Below are 19,986 nucleotides of genomic sequence, written 5' to 3'. Positions count from 1 at the left end.
CAGGATTTAATTCATTTGGATATACTATTCACCTTTAGTAGAAAAACCTGCTCAGAGGACTTATTTATTACACAGTTCATTGATGATGGTCTATTCTGATACAGCTTCTGCCAAGCCTACTCAATATTTGCCCTTTTATATAACACTTCTATGACTAAAAGACAAAGAACCTCGTGATTTTTGCCTCCAAACTAGTCTACCCTAGTTAAGCGACAACATCATTCACCCAGGCCTTGATGCCAAAAATCTGACAGTTATCCTTTATTTGTCTTTTTCTCCATACCCCATATCTTAAGTTAATTAGGTACCAACTTAAACTGAATAAAATATTCAATGTAATCTATGGAAATTACTATGGAATTATGTCATGAAAAGAATATGAATCTGGCTACAAACTCTCTGGTAGTGATATACTACTTACATTCATATATCCTTACAAAAAAAGATTATTTGATTAGAGGGCAGTTTCAAACAATAGTACAATATATTATAATATGATGATATAATTATACTTTACCGTAAGGGAATTATTCTTCACTGTAAATATCACTACAATAAATGTATATATATAAAAAAAAACATGCTTTATTTCTTAGTTCTCAAATCCATTTACCAACTCATTCATCATTCATTCATTCATCCTCAAGAACAGAAAAACCTGTAGCAACACTTGTCAACTCAGGTCTAAAGGGAATAATTTAAGATCAGAAGTAATTTATTTTAAAATTAGTTTCTGAATATGTCTCCATGAAGATAGCTAAAATTAGATCTATTTCACACTACTTCAGCAATATTTAATTTCCCAAATACTATTGGCAAATGAGTAATACTACATGTGTAAACTTAGAGTAATACTACATGTGTAAACTTTCAGCCAACTAAAACTTATGGCCTTAGGGCTAAGTTATTTTTCTACGAGTTTTAAAAAAATATTTATAAAGTCTATTAAATGATCACCTGTCTTTAAATAGAGAAAAGTGAATATTATTTAGTTATTCTTAATAACATCAACCTTTTTATTTTAAACCTCTGCAGCACAATACACTTATAAACAGCCAAGGAATTCTGAGGGGCAATAGTAAAGCTGTTTGCCCTAATTCTAAAAGCTGATTAGTTTTTTACAGTCTTCCTCTTTCGATCCTTCTTTTAGTTTCCCCTTCTTACTGTCAGAATGTCTTCTTCTACCGATCCGTCTCTGTGCTGTATTTGCTCTACTAGTAATAAAGTGTGATAAATAAGTAGCCTGTCTACTTCATAAGGCTATGCTCACAGCTTTCAGGTTGATTTCATTCCTCTCCTTCTACAAAAAAGTACAAGTGGTAATGGAAGCTATTTTCCCTTCTGATTGATGGCTCCTAAGCTTAATCTCGGAGTTCATAATTGCATTCTTTCTAGTTAAAGCTACCAGGAGTTTGACTACTAGGTAAGTGAGACATAAAATCAAATACCATTAGTACAGCCATTTGGTAATAGAGAATATTACTGTGTTCAAATAACCATTTCTAAATCAGCCACTAGGTAATATGGTAACCTCACATTCACAGTTCTACATAATTTTATCATACCTAGAATTTTAAAATTGGATATAGCTTATACCTATTAAAATACTGTTATAAAAAGAGAATTTATAGTTGACATAAGGGGCCAAAGGTAGAAATTAACTTAGTTTATATAGAAAATAATTTGTTCAGGCCAAGGAGGGCCTTTTTACACACCACCATCTAGGGTAATTTACCCCATAAAATACTGATTATTAGACCATAATCAAAATGAAATGCTATGAAAAAGTGAGAGAGAGCTTGGTTTATGCAATGCAATAAAACTATGGATGGATGGGCATAGCGCATCTCCTGTTGCACGCACCCTGTTGCTCGTCAAGTGACATGGATCCGAGCTGTTTGTTAACCACAGAAGAAGGAGAATCTGAAACAAAAATGAGATTTCAACTTAAAAGTAAGCAGCAGAAAACTGCACAGCAATGTCATGATCAACTCTAAGCTTAAGAAACAAATGTATAAGGGTAGGGAATAGAAGTAAGTACTGTGGTATATTTCCCAAGCAGTGAGTAAGCGGGGCCATGTGCTTCAGATCAGTTATTCCACACAAGCATTTAGCAACGTTGAGAATGAGTTAAGAAAATATTCTTCTACTTCCATGCATATACCTTTTATCAAATTCAAATTTAGCACAGTCACAAGGTACATGGTAGATAAAACAGAACTAGAGTATCTCCTTCACTAAACAGAAGACTCCTTCCCCTTCTCAAACCCCTTGCCAGCTCCTTAAGGATGGCTTTCCTTCTGGACTGGAGGATTCAAAGCATGAAATGGAGATGCTTGCTACACTTTGCTAGATGTTGGTTGATGTACCTTGGGCTGAAAATAGGAGCTCAAGTGAAGATGTCAGACAAAGAAAATGGTTTATAAGAGAAAAATTCAATGAAGTAATTGCCATTACAGAAATATAGGTAATTTTTTAAACTCTCAGATATATTCTACATATTAAAACTGTACTGTTGAAGGCTTAGGCTTCTTTAGGGGCTTGGTGGGAAAAGAAGAACAGAGGAAAGGAGTATGCTTAATGGTCTGGGCTTCATGCTTTCCACCCTGGCTTCAAATAGAACATTTAATTTTGTATCCTTTTGATGCATTGAGCTTCTGTGTAAGAATCTGTTCTATAAATGGGTTCCATTGTTTGGAAAACACTGATATAAAGAAAGGCAGCGTGATAAAATGGAAAGAGCACTAGTCTAGAGTCCGTGAATTTTGATTCTAAATCTGGTTCTGACAACAAATAGCTCTGTGACATTTTGAGATCTAAGCATCTCCTTTCTTCCTGGACATCCTAGGAACCTAGTAACCTAAGCAAGACACTGGAGAATAGGAGAATGTGGCTACCAAGTCCTAGCTTGAGTTCCAGTGTCCCAGTAGAGCTATATGTGCATAATAAACACAGCTCTCTCCTAAACATCAGAATAATTCCTAGTTTCTAGTATCCTGTGCTCCAGTTCTTAACAAATGTTAATAAAACAAAAACTTTGCACTTTTGGATAATCACCAGTTTCTACTGATCAAGGCTTTATTGTCCCAAAAGTAGTTAAAATATTTTGCATTGATAATGTCCTCAACTTAACAGCTAAGAAAAAAAAATAGCTAAGAAAAGTTTTCCGATATATCCTGCATTCTCAGCAATTTTATATCACTTGATTGCTTCAATTTCTACATTTAAAAGTCTGAATCCTGCTCCTGGGACCAACTTCTATCAACTTAAAATCATCTACCTTCTGATACAACCTGTTTGCTCAAAGACTTTTGTATGACTAGATTTTGATAAAGCATGATTATCTGAATAATAGCTTTGACTTATCCTTACTTATCACCTCTTCATTAAACATTCAGTTCAACAAATCTGTACAACACAAAAAAGAAAGAATGAATGCTAGTATCTCAATAAGTTCCTGAATCTATCCATGCTTTCCTTTCCTTTCTAAGACTTCTCATTTATCCATTTTAGAGTTAGATACAACATTCCTGTATTGTTTTTCAAGAACAGGTAAGTTAGGTTTTAGAGAAAACAAAAATTACATTCCCTAAAGTCTAGAAATACATAACAAAAATTTGAGTCCTAGTGAAATAAATATTGGAAAATCCTCCAAAAAAGTATCTTAGGAAATTTTTTTGTCTCTTTATATCTGTTATACATTTCATTGTGTTCTCATTTATAATTAAGAAAACTATCAATTAAAAAAAACTATCAACTCTCCAGATAATCTTTTTTCCAATATTTAATTTTTTCATAAGTACTACTATAATGTACAAATCTTATGAAATAAAATGCAACTTATTTAATTTTTTAGGTGACGTTTAGGAAAGAATATGTCTCTAAAAAACACATTAATGAAAGATCAAGAATGCTGTCACTGCCTCAAAATTTGTATTTTCAATCTCTTTAATGATTCAAAATATTAACAAAGTTTATGTTAAAATAGTATTAAACAAAAAGGGTTTCCTTACTGATTTTACAGTCTGTCACATTATTGTATGTATCTGGGGAATTATTTGTTGTTCCTTCCATCTTGAAAAACCAATCTTTAAGAAAAAATCCTTCTTGATTATTGCTTCTGTCCTATTTTTAATCTTGGGTACCATGCAACTGTTTTTGAAAAGATTATTTTCCTGTCTCATAAACATCTGAAATAACACATTTTTATACCACAAGTTATTCGTAAACACAATATCCATAACTTCTAACTTACAGAAATATTTCCAAATATTAACAGAATAAAAGTAGTTCAATGCTGCTTGCTTTAGGTATCTGCATGCTCTACTCCATTTCCCTGTGAAATATATTCTAGAAAGCACCATTACAAATAAAAATCAGACCATACGGTCTAATGATAATTTATTACAAAATGCATTATGATTGGTCTGCTTATTGGAAGTGTTTAAAATTATTAATATTATTTTTCAGGTAGAGATAAACTTTAGGCAAAAATTCATGCAGTGCTGAGCTCAAGGTGTCTCATGGCCAATTTCTGTATATTAAAAAAAAAAAGTTTTGGTCTTGAAAAAATTCTTTAGAATTTTTAAAATTTTCTCATCAGAATTTTTTCAATTGTAGACAAAATAAGGAATTATAGTTTTAAAGGTAAATAACAAGTACTTGTCAGCCAAGCCAATTGAACTTCTGGGTTCAATTCTGACCTTTCCACTCAGTAATACTGTAACCTGGACAAGCCATTTAACATCTCTATGTCTCAGTTTCTCCATCTGTAAAATATGGATAATCACAGTATCTACCACATTCTGTTCTTGTGAAGATTTAATGAGATGATCCACATAAACTACTTAGATAGCACATAGGAAAGGGTCAATTAATGTTATTATTACCTGCCTGTTTTTCAGAAACATGATATTGAATGATAAATAATGACAGGAAGCTGTTCTGAAAAATACAGAGCAATTCTCATGTCTGAAGCACTGAGGAGTTGGTCATTCAAGGTAGCTAAAGACTAAAGAACTAGATCAACATTGTATCTTATTTACTAACTACTTATGCTATAAGCACTAAAAACAGGATCAAATGCATCCATTTGAGAAGTGCTACATGTGCCTATTGTCAAGGACAGTGGGGAATTGGATGTTGTATAGAGCCTGCTTGCACAGGATCGGGTAAGTGCTGATTTTTTCCAATATGGCTCAGTTTTGAAAAGCCCTTTTACAAAAATAATCACCAATGTTTTATACCCTTTTTGGGTATAAAAATTATTTTTTTTCCAATCAGCAAAACCGTGCCATAAAGTGAAAAAACAGTTCCTACCTGACCCTTTCTAGGCTGGCTCCATGCTCCAGTGGGGCTCTGTGGTGGTCGAGCCAGTAGAGCAGACTCCACAGGGTGTTGTCACTCTGAGCAGGAGCCAGCAACCCATGACTTCAGGGGACCTGAAATGGAAAAAAAGAGTTGGGTTTAAAATCAGCAATATGCTGACTGCCTCTGTCATAGCTGCTTATGGCACTCATCTTCATGCTCATTCAAAACCCTGAATGCCATCAACTGTATACGGCTGTGATATGAGGTAATTTTGAGGTACTAAGTGAAAGATATTATAATTAAGATAGTACATTATTATGTGTATTTCTCTACTTAGGAGCATAAAAATTTTATCCAGTATTTTCTACCCCATCCTTATGCTATCTCTATAAATTATGGTAGGCTAATACTATCTAAATCAATCAATAATTGGGAAACTGAGACATAAAGCAGCCAACTGACCTGTTCAAGCTCATCTAGTCATAGGAATAGGACAAGAACTCAACCAATCTAGTACCTAAGCAATAATATGATGAAGGCAAATTCATCCCTTTATAATTAAAAAAAAAAATCACTGGGATCCCTGGGTGGCGCAGCGGTTTGGCGCCTGCCTTTGGCCCAGGGCGCGATCCTGGAGACCCGGGATCGAATCCCACGTCGGGCTCCCGGTGCATGGAGCCTGCTTCTCCCTCTGCCTGTGTCTCTGCCTCTCTCTCTATCTCTCTGTGACTATCATAAATAAATAAAAATTAAAAAAATAAATAAATAAATAAAAAAAAATAAATAAAAAATAAAAAAAAAATCACTGAAAGCCTAGAAGTTATGATGTACTTCCTAAAAGCCTAGGGGAAAAGTGGACTTTTGTTTTTAGCTAAAAAAAAAAAAAGTAAAAATATTTTAAAATAATATATTCTGACTTTGAGAAATGAAATTTTTAAAAGTTAGCTATGGTGGATCAATTAATGTCCATAATACACAGACAATATTATATTTAATCATTAAGAACATGTTTTGTTATTCAAATAAAACCTATCTCCCTGCTAAATTTCATAAATTTAATTCCTATTCTGTATTTTTATAATTTGTGTGTCCTTGAAGATATAAATTTTGCATTAAGCCTATTCATTTTTCCTCTTATCCCACATTTACTAAATGAATAAAATATATAGATTTTATTGATTGTCCTTTGTAACAAACTAGGCATTATTTAACTTTTCTTATTTAATTACTGAATAGCGTTCCTGTCACATGTGTGGACAGAGTAAAAGTAGCATGATCAAATGAACCCAGGGTATGTCACAGATTAAACTTATTAGGGTCTTATATGAATGCTATGCTAAAAGCATATGACAGAGAGGAAGTACTTCATCTTGTAGGTGAAGGGAGCAGCATACATGGATGGTTAGCACTAAAGGTCTCTAATATTGGCCATGTAGATAGCCTCAGGGGCCCAATGTATTGTTTAAGAACAAAGTACAGGTAACACGTTTCTCAACCTCAAAACCGGGCAAGGTATCTACTGAACTTTAGCTTTTTAAAGATTACCACAAATACACTGATTATCAAACTAGAGACTTTTTCAATGGGAAGGATACTCAGAGTTGGTACAACAGCATTTTATTTTACAGAGACCACATAACCACTCTGAAGTTTTCTGTAAAAAAAAGAACTTGCTTCAATTCAAATTGGTAGACTGGATGTGAAAGGCTAAGTCTCAAAATATTCTTCTAATGTCTACAATATATATTTCATTTCTTTCTGGCTAATGTAGACAGTATTATATTTTATACTCAAACTCACTTTAATATTTAGTTTCTTACCTGCTGAATTTCAGTATTATAAAAATATGTGTATATATAGGAGCATTTTAACTTCCTTCTTATTGGTTTTTATGTTGCATATTTTTCACTTTTGAAACACATAAGCTAGAGGTTTATAGATAGCACAAAATCATAACAAAATGTCTTACTTTTAAATGTCATGACTGCAATTTAATCAAACTCTCCAGGTAGTTTTAAGTATACGAAAATAAATGGTCAGAGACATCTCTGCTTGGCCAATATTCCCTCTACTAATATTACATTGAATTAAAAATCATCCAGAATTTATTCCAAACCTCACACCTATATTACAGTTATTTAAATCTATTTTATTTCACCATGATATTATATAATGTGCTTTTGTTACCAGTACATAGTAGAACAAATATTTATAAAGTGGAGGTTGTTCAGTTCTACCAATATACAAACAAATTAAATCAGAGTTCTCAAAGTAACTGACAAATAACCCAACTTATCATTCCTAAGGGTGGAAAAACAAAGTAGTACGTCAAAGTATCATAATCTTATTACTATCAAAACCCAGACACACTCTAGTTCCTAAAGATTTGTAGCATTTACCATGTAGTACCTATAGAATAGGATATATAGAACGTATTACTCATCTTGAAAGAATTAAATTGACAAATTATTTTATGCTAAATCTTTCATTAATTCTGTCAACAAATGTTGAGCATCATGAGCTTGCTGGCCATAAAAAATAACTAGACCATTAAAATACTCAAAGAAAAAGAGTGGCACAGATTATCACTGTCTTATCAGAGTTTAAAAGCATAAGAACAGCAACATGAGACTGTGGGGTTATTTCTGCTGCCGTATATATCAGATATGTATACAAGGAACAAGCAAGCAAATATTGAAAATTTTCAAATAATTACAGAAGAGGATAATTGAGTCAGCATGCTGGTATGGCCAAACAACACTCTAAAATCTAGTATTACTACTTCATAGGAATCCTGGTTAACTTTCAAAAGAAGAGGAGGAAGAACTAGGGGCCATGAGCATAGATATCATTTTGGCATAGAAGAAATTTCAGTAAAAATACCAAAACAGGCTCTGAATTCACTAGATTATTAGAAAGTAGTTCATTAGCCATAGAAGTAATAAACATCTTCCCCCTCCCAGAAACATTACAAATAAAATAATGGGTTATTTTATATTCATCTCTCTGGCAAATACTGCTGCCTCTAGCCATGGAATGATGAACACCACCATATGCAAGAAAGGGAGGGAGAAGCTGCAAGCGCCATCAGCTCTTTGTCAAGGGGAAAAGGGAAGCATCTTGTTACACAGTAGCAGTGTTAAAACACCAACTCTACCAGCTGCTTGAGGACACTGGACAGTAATAACCTGAAGCCCGAGGGTCCTGGGAAGAGCCCTCATGAGAAGACTGACCAGAAGTGGAAGGCTGTTGCTGGGTGCACGCAGCTAGCTCTTGCTGCCTCTGCTGTTCAGCCCTCTTAAGCCTCAGTTGTTGTAGGCGCTTGCGGAGCAAAGCTATCTCAGGCCCCCTTAAAAATTCTGACACAGATGGAAAAAGAAAGGTGAAGAGATAGTAACAAAATAGAAATAGTAAGAATCTGATTATATATTAAAGAGAGAAGGATAACTAAAATACATGTCTCATGGAAGAATACTAAACAAAGCACTTATTAAAAAAATGATCATTAATTTAGGAGATAACACACACTGACATATTCAAATGCTTCTTCTATTTAACTAGAAATGAATTACACACATATAGTTCTCTAAGAATTTTTAAGTAACTAAATAGGTTGAAAATAAAGTCTTCCATAAGCAAAGTCTTTTAAAATGAATATTCCTTTCTTCACTAATTTCATCTTTTTAAACAAAGTGATAAAGAAAATTGAAAAATATCAATTATCTAATCTATACACAAAATTACTAGCTTCAATAAAATAATAATTAAAATTCAATTAAAATTATGAAAAAGTTATGCATTTGTAAACAATTCTTGGAATTTATTAGTGAAGAGCTCTTTAAAAAGTCAGTTACATATTTTTCAGCTAAAATATTTCTTTTTATGTTGGAATTATCATTTACTCATTTTTAAACTAAAAATATTTACATAATCCTTAATATTTTCTTAAAGCAATAGTCCTATATAAAAGTAGAAATATAACATACAATTCTGCCTACTATTTACAAGGCATTGTTTTAGGCTCTGGAGAATAAATAAAACACTAAACAAAACAGTCCCTACTCAAGTGGAGATTATGTTCTGAAAGGAAGAAAAACATCAGTGAACTCACACACACACATATATGTAATATACATGTATGTGTTTGTGTCAAGCAAGGACAACTACTGTGAAGGAAGTTGGGCAGGTTAAGGTAAGGGGGACAGAGATAGTGGAGGAGGGGTTGCTGTCTTCTGTATGGTCGTTAAGGAAGGCTTCTCTCATAAGATGATTTTTGAACAAAGACCTCAAGGACTGAGGGTGTAAACCACCTGGGTATCTGGAGGAAGCGTTCCAGGTGGAGAGAAAAGCAAGTGAAAATCCTCAGAGGAGGAAGTGTGTCTGGGTGTGAGTTACATATTATATGTAATGGCAGAAGAATTTGCTGGTAGTTTAGATACAGAATGGTCCCAAAGTTTTTGGCCTACATCCTAAGAAAAATAAAAGCTGTCATTTACTGTGATAGGAAAAAGGGAGGAGCAAGTGGTAGCAGAAGGAAGAGAACTAACAGGTATCCCAGTAGAGACGCTGAGTAGGGACTGAATAAAACAGTATAGAAATCACTTGTACATGGGATGTCATTGGTGATGTTACTGGAAGTTATCTAGAGTGTAAGTGATAATAAAGAAGTCTAAGAACTGAACTTTGGGATACTCCAATGTTGAACAGGAAGGAAGAATCTCCGAGTACAATAAGAAGGAGAAGCCAGTGAGGAGGTCAGAGGACTGAGTGAGCAGAACCTGTGGGCTGGGATGAAAGTATGTCAGGAAGGATGGAGGAGCAGCTGTGTTGAATGCCGCTGATACAATGAAAAAGATACTGAGAACTTATCACTGGCTTCTGCACCTTGGAAGTCACTGACAACCTTGACAAGAGCTGTTTCAGCAAAAATCACAGGGCCAAAACCCGATTGGAACAGGTTCAAGAAAAAGAGGACGTAATGAAGTAGAGACACAAAGTATATATATACACTCTTTCCAGAAGTCTTGCTGCTAAAAGGGAACAGAGAAATTGGATGATTGTTGGTGGAAAAGTAAAGAGTTAAAAGGGAGGTTTGTTTTAGTTTGAGAGATAATACATATGATGATTGTATGCTAATGGAGAACATTTCATTAAGGGAAGGAAAAAATGTGATACATGAACAGAAGTAGGCAAAGGCAGGAATGATGTCCTTGAGTAGACCAAAAGAGATGAGCTGCAGTCAGTAAGAGGAAGAACTGGTTTTAAATAAAAACTTCATCCATTATAACCAAAGGCAATGCAGAGATTCAAGAGTTGCTTGTTTGATGGTGGGGGGGAAAGAATTTTATGTCTCTCAGTGACACTAGCAGCAAATTACACAAATTACCAAACAACTTTCAGTCTCATTTACATAGATCATAAGGGTGTACATTTGGTTTATTGTTTCAGGAATCAATCGTGCCAGAGATACTAACAACTTGTTACCACGACCTCTAATTGTAAAGAATTTTATTCAGTCAATTGGCAGTTAAGATCTAGCAAACAAACAAACAAAAAAAGATCTAGCAAACAATTCAAGTATCATCACAGTCTCTCAATGCTAGTTCTTCCTAGAAAATTCTCTAGTACCAAGCAAGACAGTATTAACTGACTAATAAATTGTGATGCTCAATGGTATAGTGCCTACTTTTTAGGTATATACATACATCTTATTTACTGACAGCATAATAGCAATGCTTTTAGCAGTATAAAACAAACAATTATGCACTCATAAAGTTTGTTAATTTTACACTTCAAAAGAAATTACCATAAAGAGATTACATGTTTTGCTAAAACAGAAAAATCGCAGAAAATTCCCTTGACTTTATTGTTGTTTCAAACCCTCTCTCTTGTGCTGTCACGTGTTTTATGGAGATAGAAGAGTCTCCACCTAGACCCACTAGATGCTGCAGCATATAAATAGTAGGCTCTAAGTGCAAGAAGTGATGCTCTATACCTTGGAAAATCAAGATTTAGTTATGATGTCATGAACTATTTATTCAATGCTTCCACTGCTTTTTAAAAGAACAATTTGTTTGTTTACTTTTAAGGCTGGTTGTATGCGGCTTTTTCTCCCCTGGGTTAAAACCAAAAATGAGGCCATGGAAAGAAGTCACCACATAGCCAACTAGGAAGGGCAAATATTAAGTTAAAAATTCCAACCAGACTAAGCAGACTAAACAGTACTGCTAGAAATCTGAAACATTAAAGGCAGGTAAGACATACACACATTACATCCTTTTAAAAATGTATAAACATATAATTTATAATGCAAATAAATGCATTGAGAATTCGTTTTTGTTAACATGAACCCAAATGCCAAGTGAATATAATGAATACTGTAGGTTGAATTTTAAAAACAACAACAAAAAAATCCTCAACGTGTCAGGAATTGCTAATGGGAAATTTGTACTTCCATCTCCTGTAACAACCTACCCTTTTCTTGTTTTCTTCTGAAAGACTCCAGACTAATCTCCGTAATGACTCCATTCCCACTGATAGTAGACCCGACAAAGGTCCACTTGTTTCTAATTTCATGTCCTGCCTCTCCAATACACAGCGTCTTTTGTCCTAGACACTGGATTATTTCGGTCTCTAATCTGCTAGTAGTTTATCTGCCTGCTACGGATCTGTCCTCCAATGCCAACTTGCTTCTTGTCCAGGTGACCCTTGTGCATTTTTATTTTTCTCTTAGAACTGTCATTCCTTTAATGACTTTCAAGTTCCCCTGGTCTCTTCTTTGGTCTCTCCAAAGTAACCATTAATCTAATATTTCCCCTTGTTTCTAATCTATATATTGCTTCTACCTAGACTGAATAGGCCCTGGTACCCTTTAAGGAAGTTATAATCTGGATATTTGGGCTTTGAAAGGTTTGTTATTCTATGCCATATTATTTCTCAACAATTTTTCTACAGAGCTCAGTTTAGCTGTGAAGATTCCGAATAGACCTATATAAATTTGTAAATCTGGACAATTATTTGTAAAAAAGCAGGAATTCACACAAAAGCTGTATCACATACTATGTTACAAAAACTAAATTCTCATGGTCTGAATGGGCTATTTAATTAAACACACACGGATCCCTTAGGTGACTCACTTCTCACAAAGTGAAAATCTAAAGTGAATTTTCTATGTTGCTGGTAACCCCATTCGATCCAAAGAAACCACCTTCTCAAATATTATAATAATAAAACCATTCTAAGAAGGCAAAATAAATCACAAATCAATCAAAAATTAACAAAATAATTACAAATTTTAGTAAGTGCTTTTCAGGAAGTAAACAGGGCTATATAAAAGAATATTTTAGTAAAGGAAGATGAATCTGGCTAGGGTAGTAAGGACACCAGAACTGAGACACAAAGAAAAAGAAGTTGGCTGCAATAAGTCAGGGGTAAGAGCTTCTTAAGTACAGAGAACAGCAAGTGCAAAGGCTCAAAATCAGAAACAAAGATGCAGAAGAGAACTTGGCACATTCAATGGAATAAAGGAAACCATTGCAGGTAGAGCATAATGATCACTGGGAACTGAGAAAGTCCTGTGAAATGAGGTTAGGTTAGAGAGGTGGACAAAACCCAGGCCACGTAGGTTCTTTAAGATCCATTAATTTTGGGACACCTGGGTGGCTCAGTGGTTGAGCATCTGTCTTCGGCCCAGGGTGTGATCCTGGAGTCCAGGTTCAAGTCCCACGTCGGGCTCCCTGCATGGAGCCTGCTTCTCGCTCTGCCTGTTTCTGCCTTTTTCTCTTTCTGTGTCTCTCATGAATAAATAAGTAAAATATTTTTTTAAAAAACCCATCAATTTTTTTGGGGGGGTAATTCTACTCTTAAATGCAATTAGAAGTCTTTGAGGGGTTTTAAACAGCAAAGCTATATAATCTGATTTAACACTGTAAAATACTGCTGCATGGTAAATAAATGGTAAGAGAGTGACAGCAGATTCAGGGAGATCAATTAGAAGATTAAAAATGATGGATGGGGGATCCCTGAGTGGCACAGCGGTTTGGCGCCTGCCTTTGGCCCAGGGCGCGATCCTGGAGACCCGGGATCGAATCCCACGTCAGCTCCCGGTGCATGGAGCCTGCTTCTCCCTCTGCCTATGTCTCTGCCTCTCTCTCTCTCTCTCTCTCTCTGTGACTATCATAAATAAATAAAAATTTAAAAAAATTAAAAATTAAAAAAAAATTAAAATGATGGATGGAAGAAGGTAATTTATTTTAGACACAGAACAAGACTTGCTGATGGACTGAGCATGGGACATGAAAGCAAGCAATCAAGAATAACATATAGGCTGTTAAAATAAGCAAATGGGGCAGGTGGTTTTAAATTTACTAAAATATAAAACCACCAAGATGGAAGAGATTAGCAGACGGGAAGGATATGAGGCTAAATTTTTAGTGTGGACATGTTAAGCTTAAGATACTGAGAGATAACCAAAAAGAAGGGTCAAAGGAACAGCTGGACATAGGAGTCTGTAACTTAAAGGGGAAGATCAGATTGTTGACATACATTTAGAAATCTTCACCTTAGAAAAGCTATTAACAGCTATGTAAATTGATGCAGTCCCCCAGTGTTACAGAACAGAGAAAAGAGTGCAGACTAAGAAGTTCTACTAAAATATTCTGAAGGAAATAGAACAAGCATCAACAGTGATTACTGAAAATCAGCTAGAGTTTGTAATAAGAATAAATAGGCAAAGTGGTAACACAGATGCCAAGAAAGGAAAGTGTTTCAAGAAAAGAGTGTCAGGGACGCTTGGGTGGTGGCTCAGCGGTTGAGTGTCTGCCTTTGGCTCAGGGAGTGATCCCAGGGTCCTGGGATCGATTCCTCACAGGGAGCCGCTTCTCCTCTGCCTGTGTCTCTACCCCTCTCTCTACATCTCTCATACATAAATAAGTAAAATCTTAAAAAAAAAAAAAAAAAGAACTGAAAAGAGTGTCAGACTATGTTAAATGCAAATGAATGAAAAATCTAGTAAGATACTAACAAGTCATCAGTGACTCTGACCAAAAGCTTCAGTAGATATAGAGCTGAAAGGCAGACAGGAGTTAGGTGAAAACACATGGAAGATGGAAAGACAGTGGAAACAATATGTGAGCACTTCTTGTGAAGACTCATCATGAGAGGAGCAAAGGCACAAGGCTGGGGGAGAGTGTGGGGTAATTAAGGGAAGGTATTTTTAAGAAAGGAGGTAGTAACAGAGCATGTTTGAAGTAGAAAAGGACCAATGCGGTAGAAAAGATAATACTGATGATGCAAAAGCCCGGAGAATCTGGAAAGGGATAGTGATTGCACTGACTAGCCTTTGACAGGAACAGACATACTTCTTACCCAAATGAGAGAGTGTCAGGAGACTGAAAAGTAGGAAGGTGAGTGCTTCCCCCACACACATACTGTGAATGGAAGGTGACAGCTGGGAGGGGAGGATGAAGGTAAAGGAGAGTGATAAACGTCTGAGAGACAAGAAGGTGCAAAATAAACACTTTTAGTTGTTGAGCAGCAGTGTTTAAAAGACTGCTCTGACACAGTGTTGAGCACCCAATGAAATGTGCAGTTGTTACTTTCTTCACCACAACTCAGTTGCAGACTAAAAGAGGGCAAATAATTAGGTTCACAGATGGCATTTTGCCAGGCAAGTTTTCACATTCCCACCGTGCCTTTCTTTTACCTCAGCAATGTGACAGAGGAAATATAAGGGACATAAGGGAAACATTTACATAAAGAGGTACCTAAGGCAGGGCAAGAAGCACTTTCTCATTCTATCTCTATGTAAGGCAACGGAGGCACACCTCCAAGAAACTGCAGATTGGTTCGAAAGCACCACAATAAAGCAAATATCCAATAAGGCAAGTCAAAAGAACTTTTTGGTTTCCTACTGCATATAAAAGTCATGTTTACACCATTCTACAGTCTATTAAGTATGCAATTGCATGCTGTCTAAAAGACAATATACATACCTTAATTTAAAAATACTTTATTGCTTTAAAAAAAAAAAAGCTAACCATCATCCGACTTTCAGTGAGTCATAATCTTCTTGCTGATGGAGAATCTTCCTTGATGCTTTTGGTTGCTGACTGATCAGGCTGTGAAGGGTGGGATGGCTGTGGCATCAACTGACTCTTTAACAATTTATCAGAAGCATGCAACACTACTGGATAGCATTTTACCCCACAGAACTTCTTTCAAAACTGGAATCAATCCTCTCCAACTCTGCCACTGCTTTATCAACTAAGTTTATGTAAGATTCTGAATTCTTTGTTGTCATTTCAGCAGTCTTTACAGCATGTTCACCAGGAGTAGATTCTATCTCAAGAAATACTTTCTTTGCTCATCTACCAGAAGCAACTCCTCATGCATTTAAGTATGATCCTGAGATTGTGGTGAGTCAGTCCCATCTTCCGGCTCCACTTCTCATGCTAGTTTTCTTGCTATTTTCACATCTGCAGTTATTTGCTCTACTGAAGAAGTCTTGAACACCTCAAAGTCATTCATGAGGGTTGAAATCCTATTCATGTTGATACTCTGACCTCATGAATATTCTTCTTTATTTTTTTTAAGTAGGCTCCAAGCCCAGTGTGAGGCCTAATGTGGGGCTTGAACCTGAGATCAAGAGTTGGACACTTAACTGACTGAGCCACCCAGGTGCCCTGAAACATGAATATTCTTAATGTCATCTAGAATGAGGAAACCTTTCCAGAAGGTTTTCAATTTACTCCCAGATCCATTGGAGGAATCACTATCTTTGGCAGCTGTAGCCTTACAAAAGGTATTTCTCAAATAAGAAGATTTGACTTCTTGACCCAAGGGCTGCAGAATGGATGTTGTGTTAGCAGGCATAAAAACATTAACCTTGTACATCTCCATCAGAGCTCATGGATAACCAGATATATTGTGAATGAGCAGGAATATTTTGAAGGGAATCTTTTTTTCTGAGCAGTAGGTCTCAACAGTGGATTTAATATTCAGTGAACCGGAATATCTGGGTGGCTCAGTGGTTTGGTGCCTGCCTGCGGCCAAGGGCGCGATCCTGTAGACCCAGGATCGAGTCCTACATCGGGCTCCCTGCATGGAGTCTGCTTCTCCCTCTGCCTCTCTCTCTCCCTGGGTCTCTCATGAATAAATAAATAAATAAATAAATCTTTTAAAAAATACATTCAGTGAACCATGTTGTAAACAGACATGCTGTCATCCTGGCTCTGTTGTTCCATTTCTTAGAGCACAGGCAGAGTAGATTTAACATATATCTTAAGGGAGGGATACCTGGGTGGCTCAGCAGTTGAGCATCTGCCTTCAGCTCAAGGCATGATCCTGGGATCAGAGATCAAGTCTCGCATTGGGCCCCTTGCATGGAGCCTGCTTCTCCCTCTGCCTATATCTCTGCCTCTGTCTGTGTCTCTCATGAATAAATAAATAAAGTTTTAAATAAATAAATAAATAAACAAATAAACAAACAAATCTATCTATCTATCTATCTATCTATCTATCTATCTATCTATCTATCTATCTATCTATAAGGGACCTAGGATTTTCAGAATGGGAAATGCTAGCTTCAAATTTTCCTCCTGCAGCTTCCTCACATCTCTGAGCCTTCACAGAGATGAAGAGAGTGGGAGCTTTCCTCTGGATTAGGCTTTGGCTTAAGGGAATGTTGTGGCTATCTGATCTTCTACACAGATCACTAAAACTTTCTCCATATCAGAGATAAGGTTGTTTCGCTTTCTTACCAATTGTGTGTTTACTGGAGCAACACTTCTGATTTCCTTCATGAACTTTTCCTTTGCATTCACAATTTGGCTGTTTGGCACAAGAGGCCTAGTTTTTTGCCTATCTAGGCTTTCAGCATGACTTCTTCACTGAGCTTAATCATATTTAGTTTTTTATTTAAAGTAAGAGATGTGTGACTCTTCCTTTCACTTGAACACTTAGAGGCCATTTTAGGTTATCAACTGGCCTACTTTCAATATTGTCATATCTCAGGGAATAGGGAGGTCCAAGGAGAGGGAGAGAGAGAGAGAGAGAGGAACAGCTGTTCAAGACAGCAGTCAAAACACACACACATTTACAGAGTAAGTTCACTGTCTTATATAGGTGGCATTTGTGGTACTCCAAGTCAATGACAATAGTAACATCAAAGATCACTGATCATAGATCACCCTAACAAATACAATAATAATGAAAAGGTTTGAAATATTGTGAGAATTACCAAAATGTGACGCAGACATGAAGCAAGCAAACACTGTTGGAAAAATAGTGCCAACAGACTAGCTCGACGCAGGGTTGCCACAAACCTTCAATGTGTAAAAAAACAAAATATATGCAAAACATAACAAACTAAAGCACAATAAAATGAGGTATATATTTGTAATAAAAATCACGGCTCCCCCTACCACACGGAGAATTCCTAGTATCCATAAACCTATCTGAACCTAGAAGTGCAAAAGAGATTGGGGAAAAAAACAAAACAAAACAGAAAAAACTCATTAAGTCTGTATTGTTAAAATGTTGTACTCAGGGATAACGATACTGCAGCCTGAAAATGACCGATTTCAGGGAGTTCAATTAGAAGATTAAAAATGATGGATGGGGGATCCCTGAGTGGCCACAGCGGTTTGGCGCCTGCCTTTGGCCCAGGGCGCGATCCTGGAGACCCGGGATCGAATCCCACGTCGGCTCCCGGTGCATGGAGCCTGCTTCTCCCTCTGCCTATGTCTCTGCCTCTCTCTCTCTCTCTCTCTCTCTCTCTGTGACTATCATAAATAAATAAAAATTTAAAAAAATTAAAAATTAAAAAAAATTAAAATGATGGAAGAAGGTAATTTATTTTAGACACAGAACAAGACTTGCTGATGGACTGAGCATGGGACATGAAAGCAAGCAATCAAGAATAACATATAGGCTGTTAAAATAAGCAAATGGGGCAGGTGGTTTTAAATTTACTAAAATATAAAACCACCAAGATGGAAGAGATTAGCAGACGGGAAGGATATGAGGCTAAATTAAGTTTTAGTGTGGACATGTTAAGCTTAAGATACTGAGAGATAACCAAAAAGAAGGGTCAAAGGAACAGCTGGACATAGGAGTCTGTAACTTAAAGGGGAAGATCAGATTGTTGACATACATTTAGAAATCTTCACCTTAGAAAAGCTATTAACAGCTATGTAAATTGATGCAGTCCCCCAGTGTTACAGAACAGAGAAAAGAGTGCAGACTAAGAAGTTCTACTAAAATATTCTGAAGGAAATAGAACAAGCATCAACAGTGATTACTGAAAATCAGCTAGAGTTTGTAATAAGAATAAATAGGCAAAGTGGTAACACAGATGCCAAGAAAGGAAAGTGTTTCAAGAAAAGAGTGTCAGGGACGCTTGGGTGGTGGCTCAGCGGTTGAGTGTCTGCCTTTGGCTCAGGGAGTGATCCCAGGGTCCTGGGATCGATTCCTCACAGGGAGCTGCTTCTCCTCTGCCTGTGTCTCTACCCCTCTCTCTACATCTCTCATACATAAATAAGTAAAATCTTAAAAAAAAAAAAAGAACTGAAAAGAGTGTCAGACTATGTTAAATGCAAATGAATGAAAAATCTAGTAAGATACTAACAAGTCATCAGTGACTCTGACCAAAAGCTTCAGTAGATATAGAGCTGAAAGGCAGACAGGAGTTAGGTGAAAACACATGGAAGATGGAAAGACAGTGGAAACAATATGTGAGCACTTCTTGTGAAGACTCATCATGAGAGGAACAAAGGCACAAGGCTGGGGGAGAGTGTGGGGTAATTAAGGGAAGGTATTTTTAAGAAAGGAGGTAGTAACAGAGCATGTTTGAAGTAGAAAAGGACCAATGCGGTAGAAAAGATAATACTGATGATGCAAAAGCCCGGAGAATCTGGAAAGGGATAGTGATTGCACTGACTAGCCTTTGACAGGAACAGACATACTTCTTACCCAAATGAGAGAGTGTCAGGAGACTGAAAAGTAGGAAGGTGAGTGCTTCCCCCACACACATACTGTGAATGGAAGGTGACAGCTGGGAGGGGAGGATGAAGGTAAAGGAGAGTGATAAACGTCTGAGAGACAAGAAGGTGCAAAATAAACACTTTTAGTTGTTGAGCAGCAGTGTTTAAAAGACTGCTCTGACACAGTGTTGAGCACCCAATGAAATGTGCAGTTGTTACTTTCTTCACCACAACTCAGTTGCAGACTAAAAGAGGGCAAATAATTAGGTTCACAGATGGCATTTTGCCAGGCAAGTTTTCACATTCCCACCGTGCCTTTCTTTTACCTCAGCAATGTGACAGAGGAAATATAAGGGACATAAGGGAAACATTTACATAAAGAGGTACCTAAGGCAGGGCAAGAAGCACTTTCTCATTCTATCTCTATGTAAGGCAACGGAGGCACACCTCCAAGAAACTGCAGATTGGTTCGAAAGCACCACAATAAAGCAAATATCCAATAAGGCAAGTCAAAAGAACTTTTTGGTTTCCTACTGCATATAAAAGTCATGTTTACACCATTCTACAGTCTATTAAGTATGCAATTGCATGCTGTCTAAAAGACAATATACATACCTTAATTTAAAAATACTTTATTGCTTTAAAAAAAAAAAGCTAACCATCATCCGACTTTCAGTGAGTCATAATCTTCTTG

General features: G+C 36.3%; 1 protein-coding gene across 8 annotated transcripts in view; it reads right to left on the bottom strand.

The window, feature by feature from the left end:
* Nucleotides 1-19,986, bottom strand: part of DCAF6 (DDB1 and CUL4 associated factor 6) — a 139,447-nt gene that overhangs the window by 50,994 nt on the left and 68,467 nt on the right. For 3 of the 8 annotated variants that reach the window (XM_041752171.1, XM_041752190.1, XM_041752182.1), the window contains exons 11-12: nucleotides 8,499-8,669; nucleotides 1,864-1,923 (exon numbers count right to left, since the gene is read on the bottom strand). The exons of 2 other annotated variants lie outside the window; for them this stretch is intronic. In XM_041752171.1, coding sequence (XP_041608105.1) covers nucleotides 1,864-1,923; nucleotides 8,499-8,669 — 231 coding nt within the window. The remainder of the gene's footprint in view (nucleotides 1-1,863; nucleotides 1,924-8,498; nucleotides 8,670-19,986) is intronic. 3 more of the 8 variants (XM_041752207.1, XM_041752215.1, XM_041752201.1) reach the window with 2 other exon arrangements.

This window comes from Vulpes lagopus, chromosome 1, assembly GCF_018345385.1.
Source record: "Vulpes lagopus strain Blue_001 chromosome 1, ASM1834538v1, whole genome shotgun sequence".
Taxonomy (NCBI): domain Eukaryota; kingdom Metazoa; phylum Chordata; class Mammalia; order Carnivora; family Canidae; genus Vulpes; species Vulpes lagopus.
Note: the sequence above shows the minus strand (reverse complement) of the source record. Positions and strands in the feature narration are given on the sequence as shown.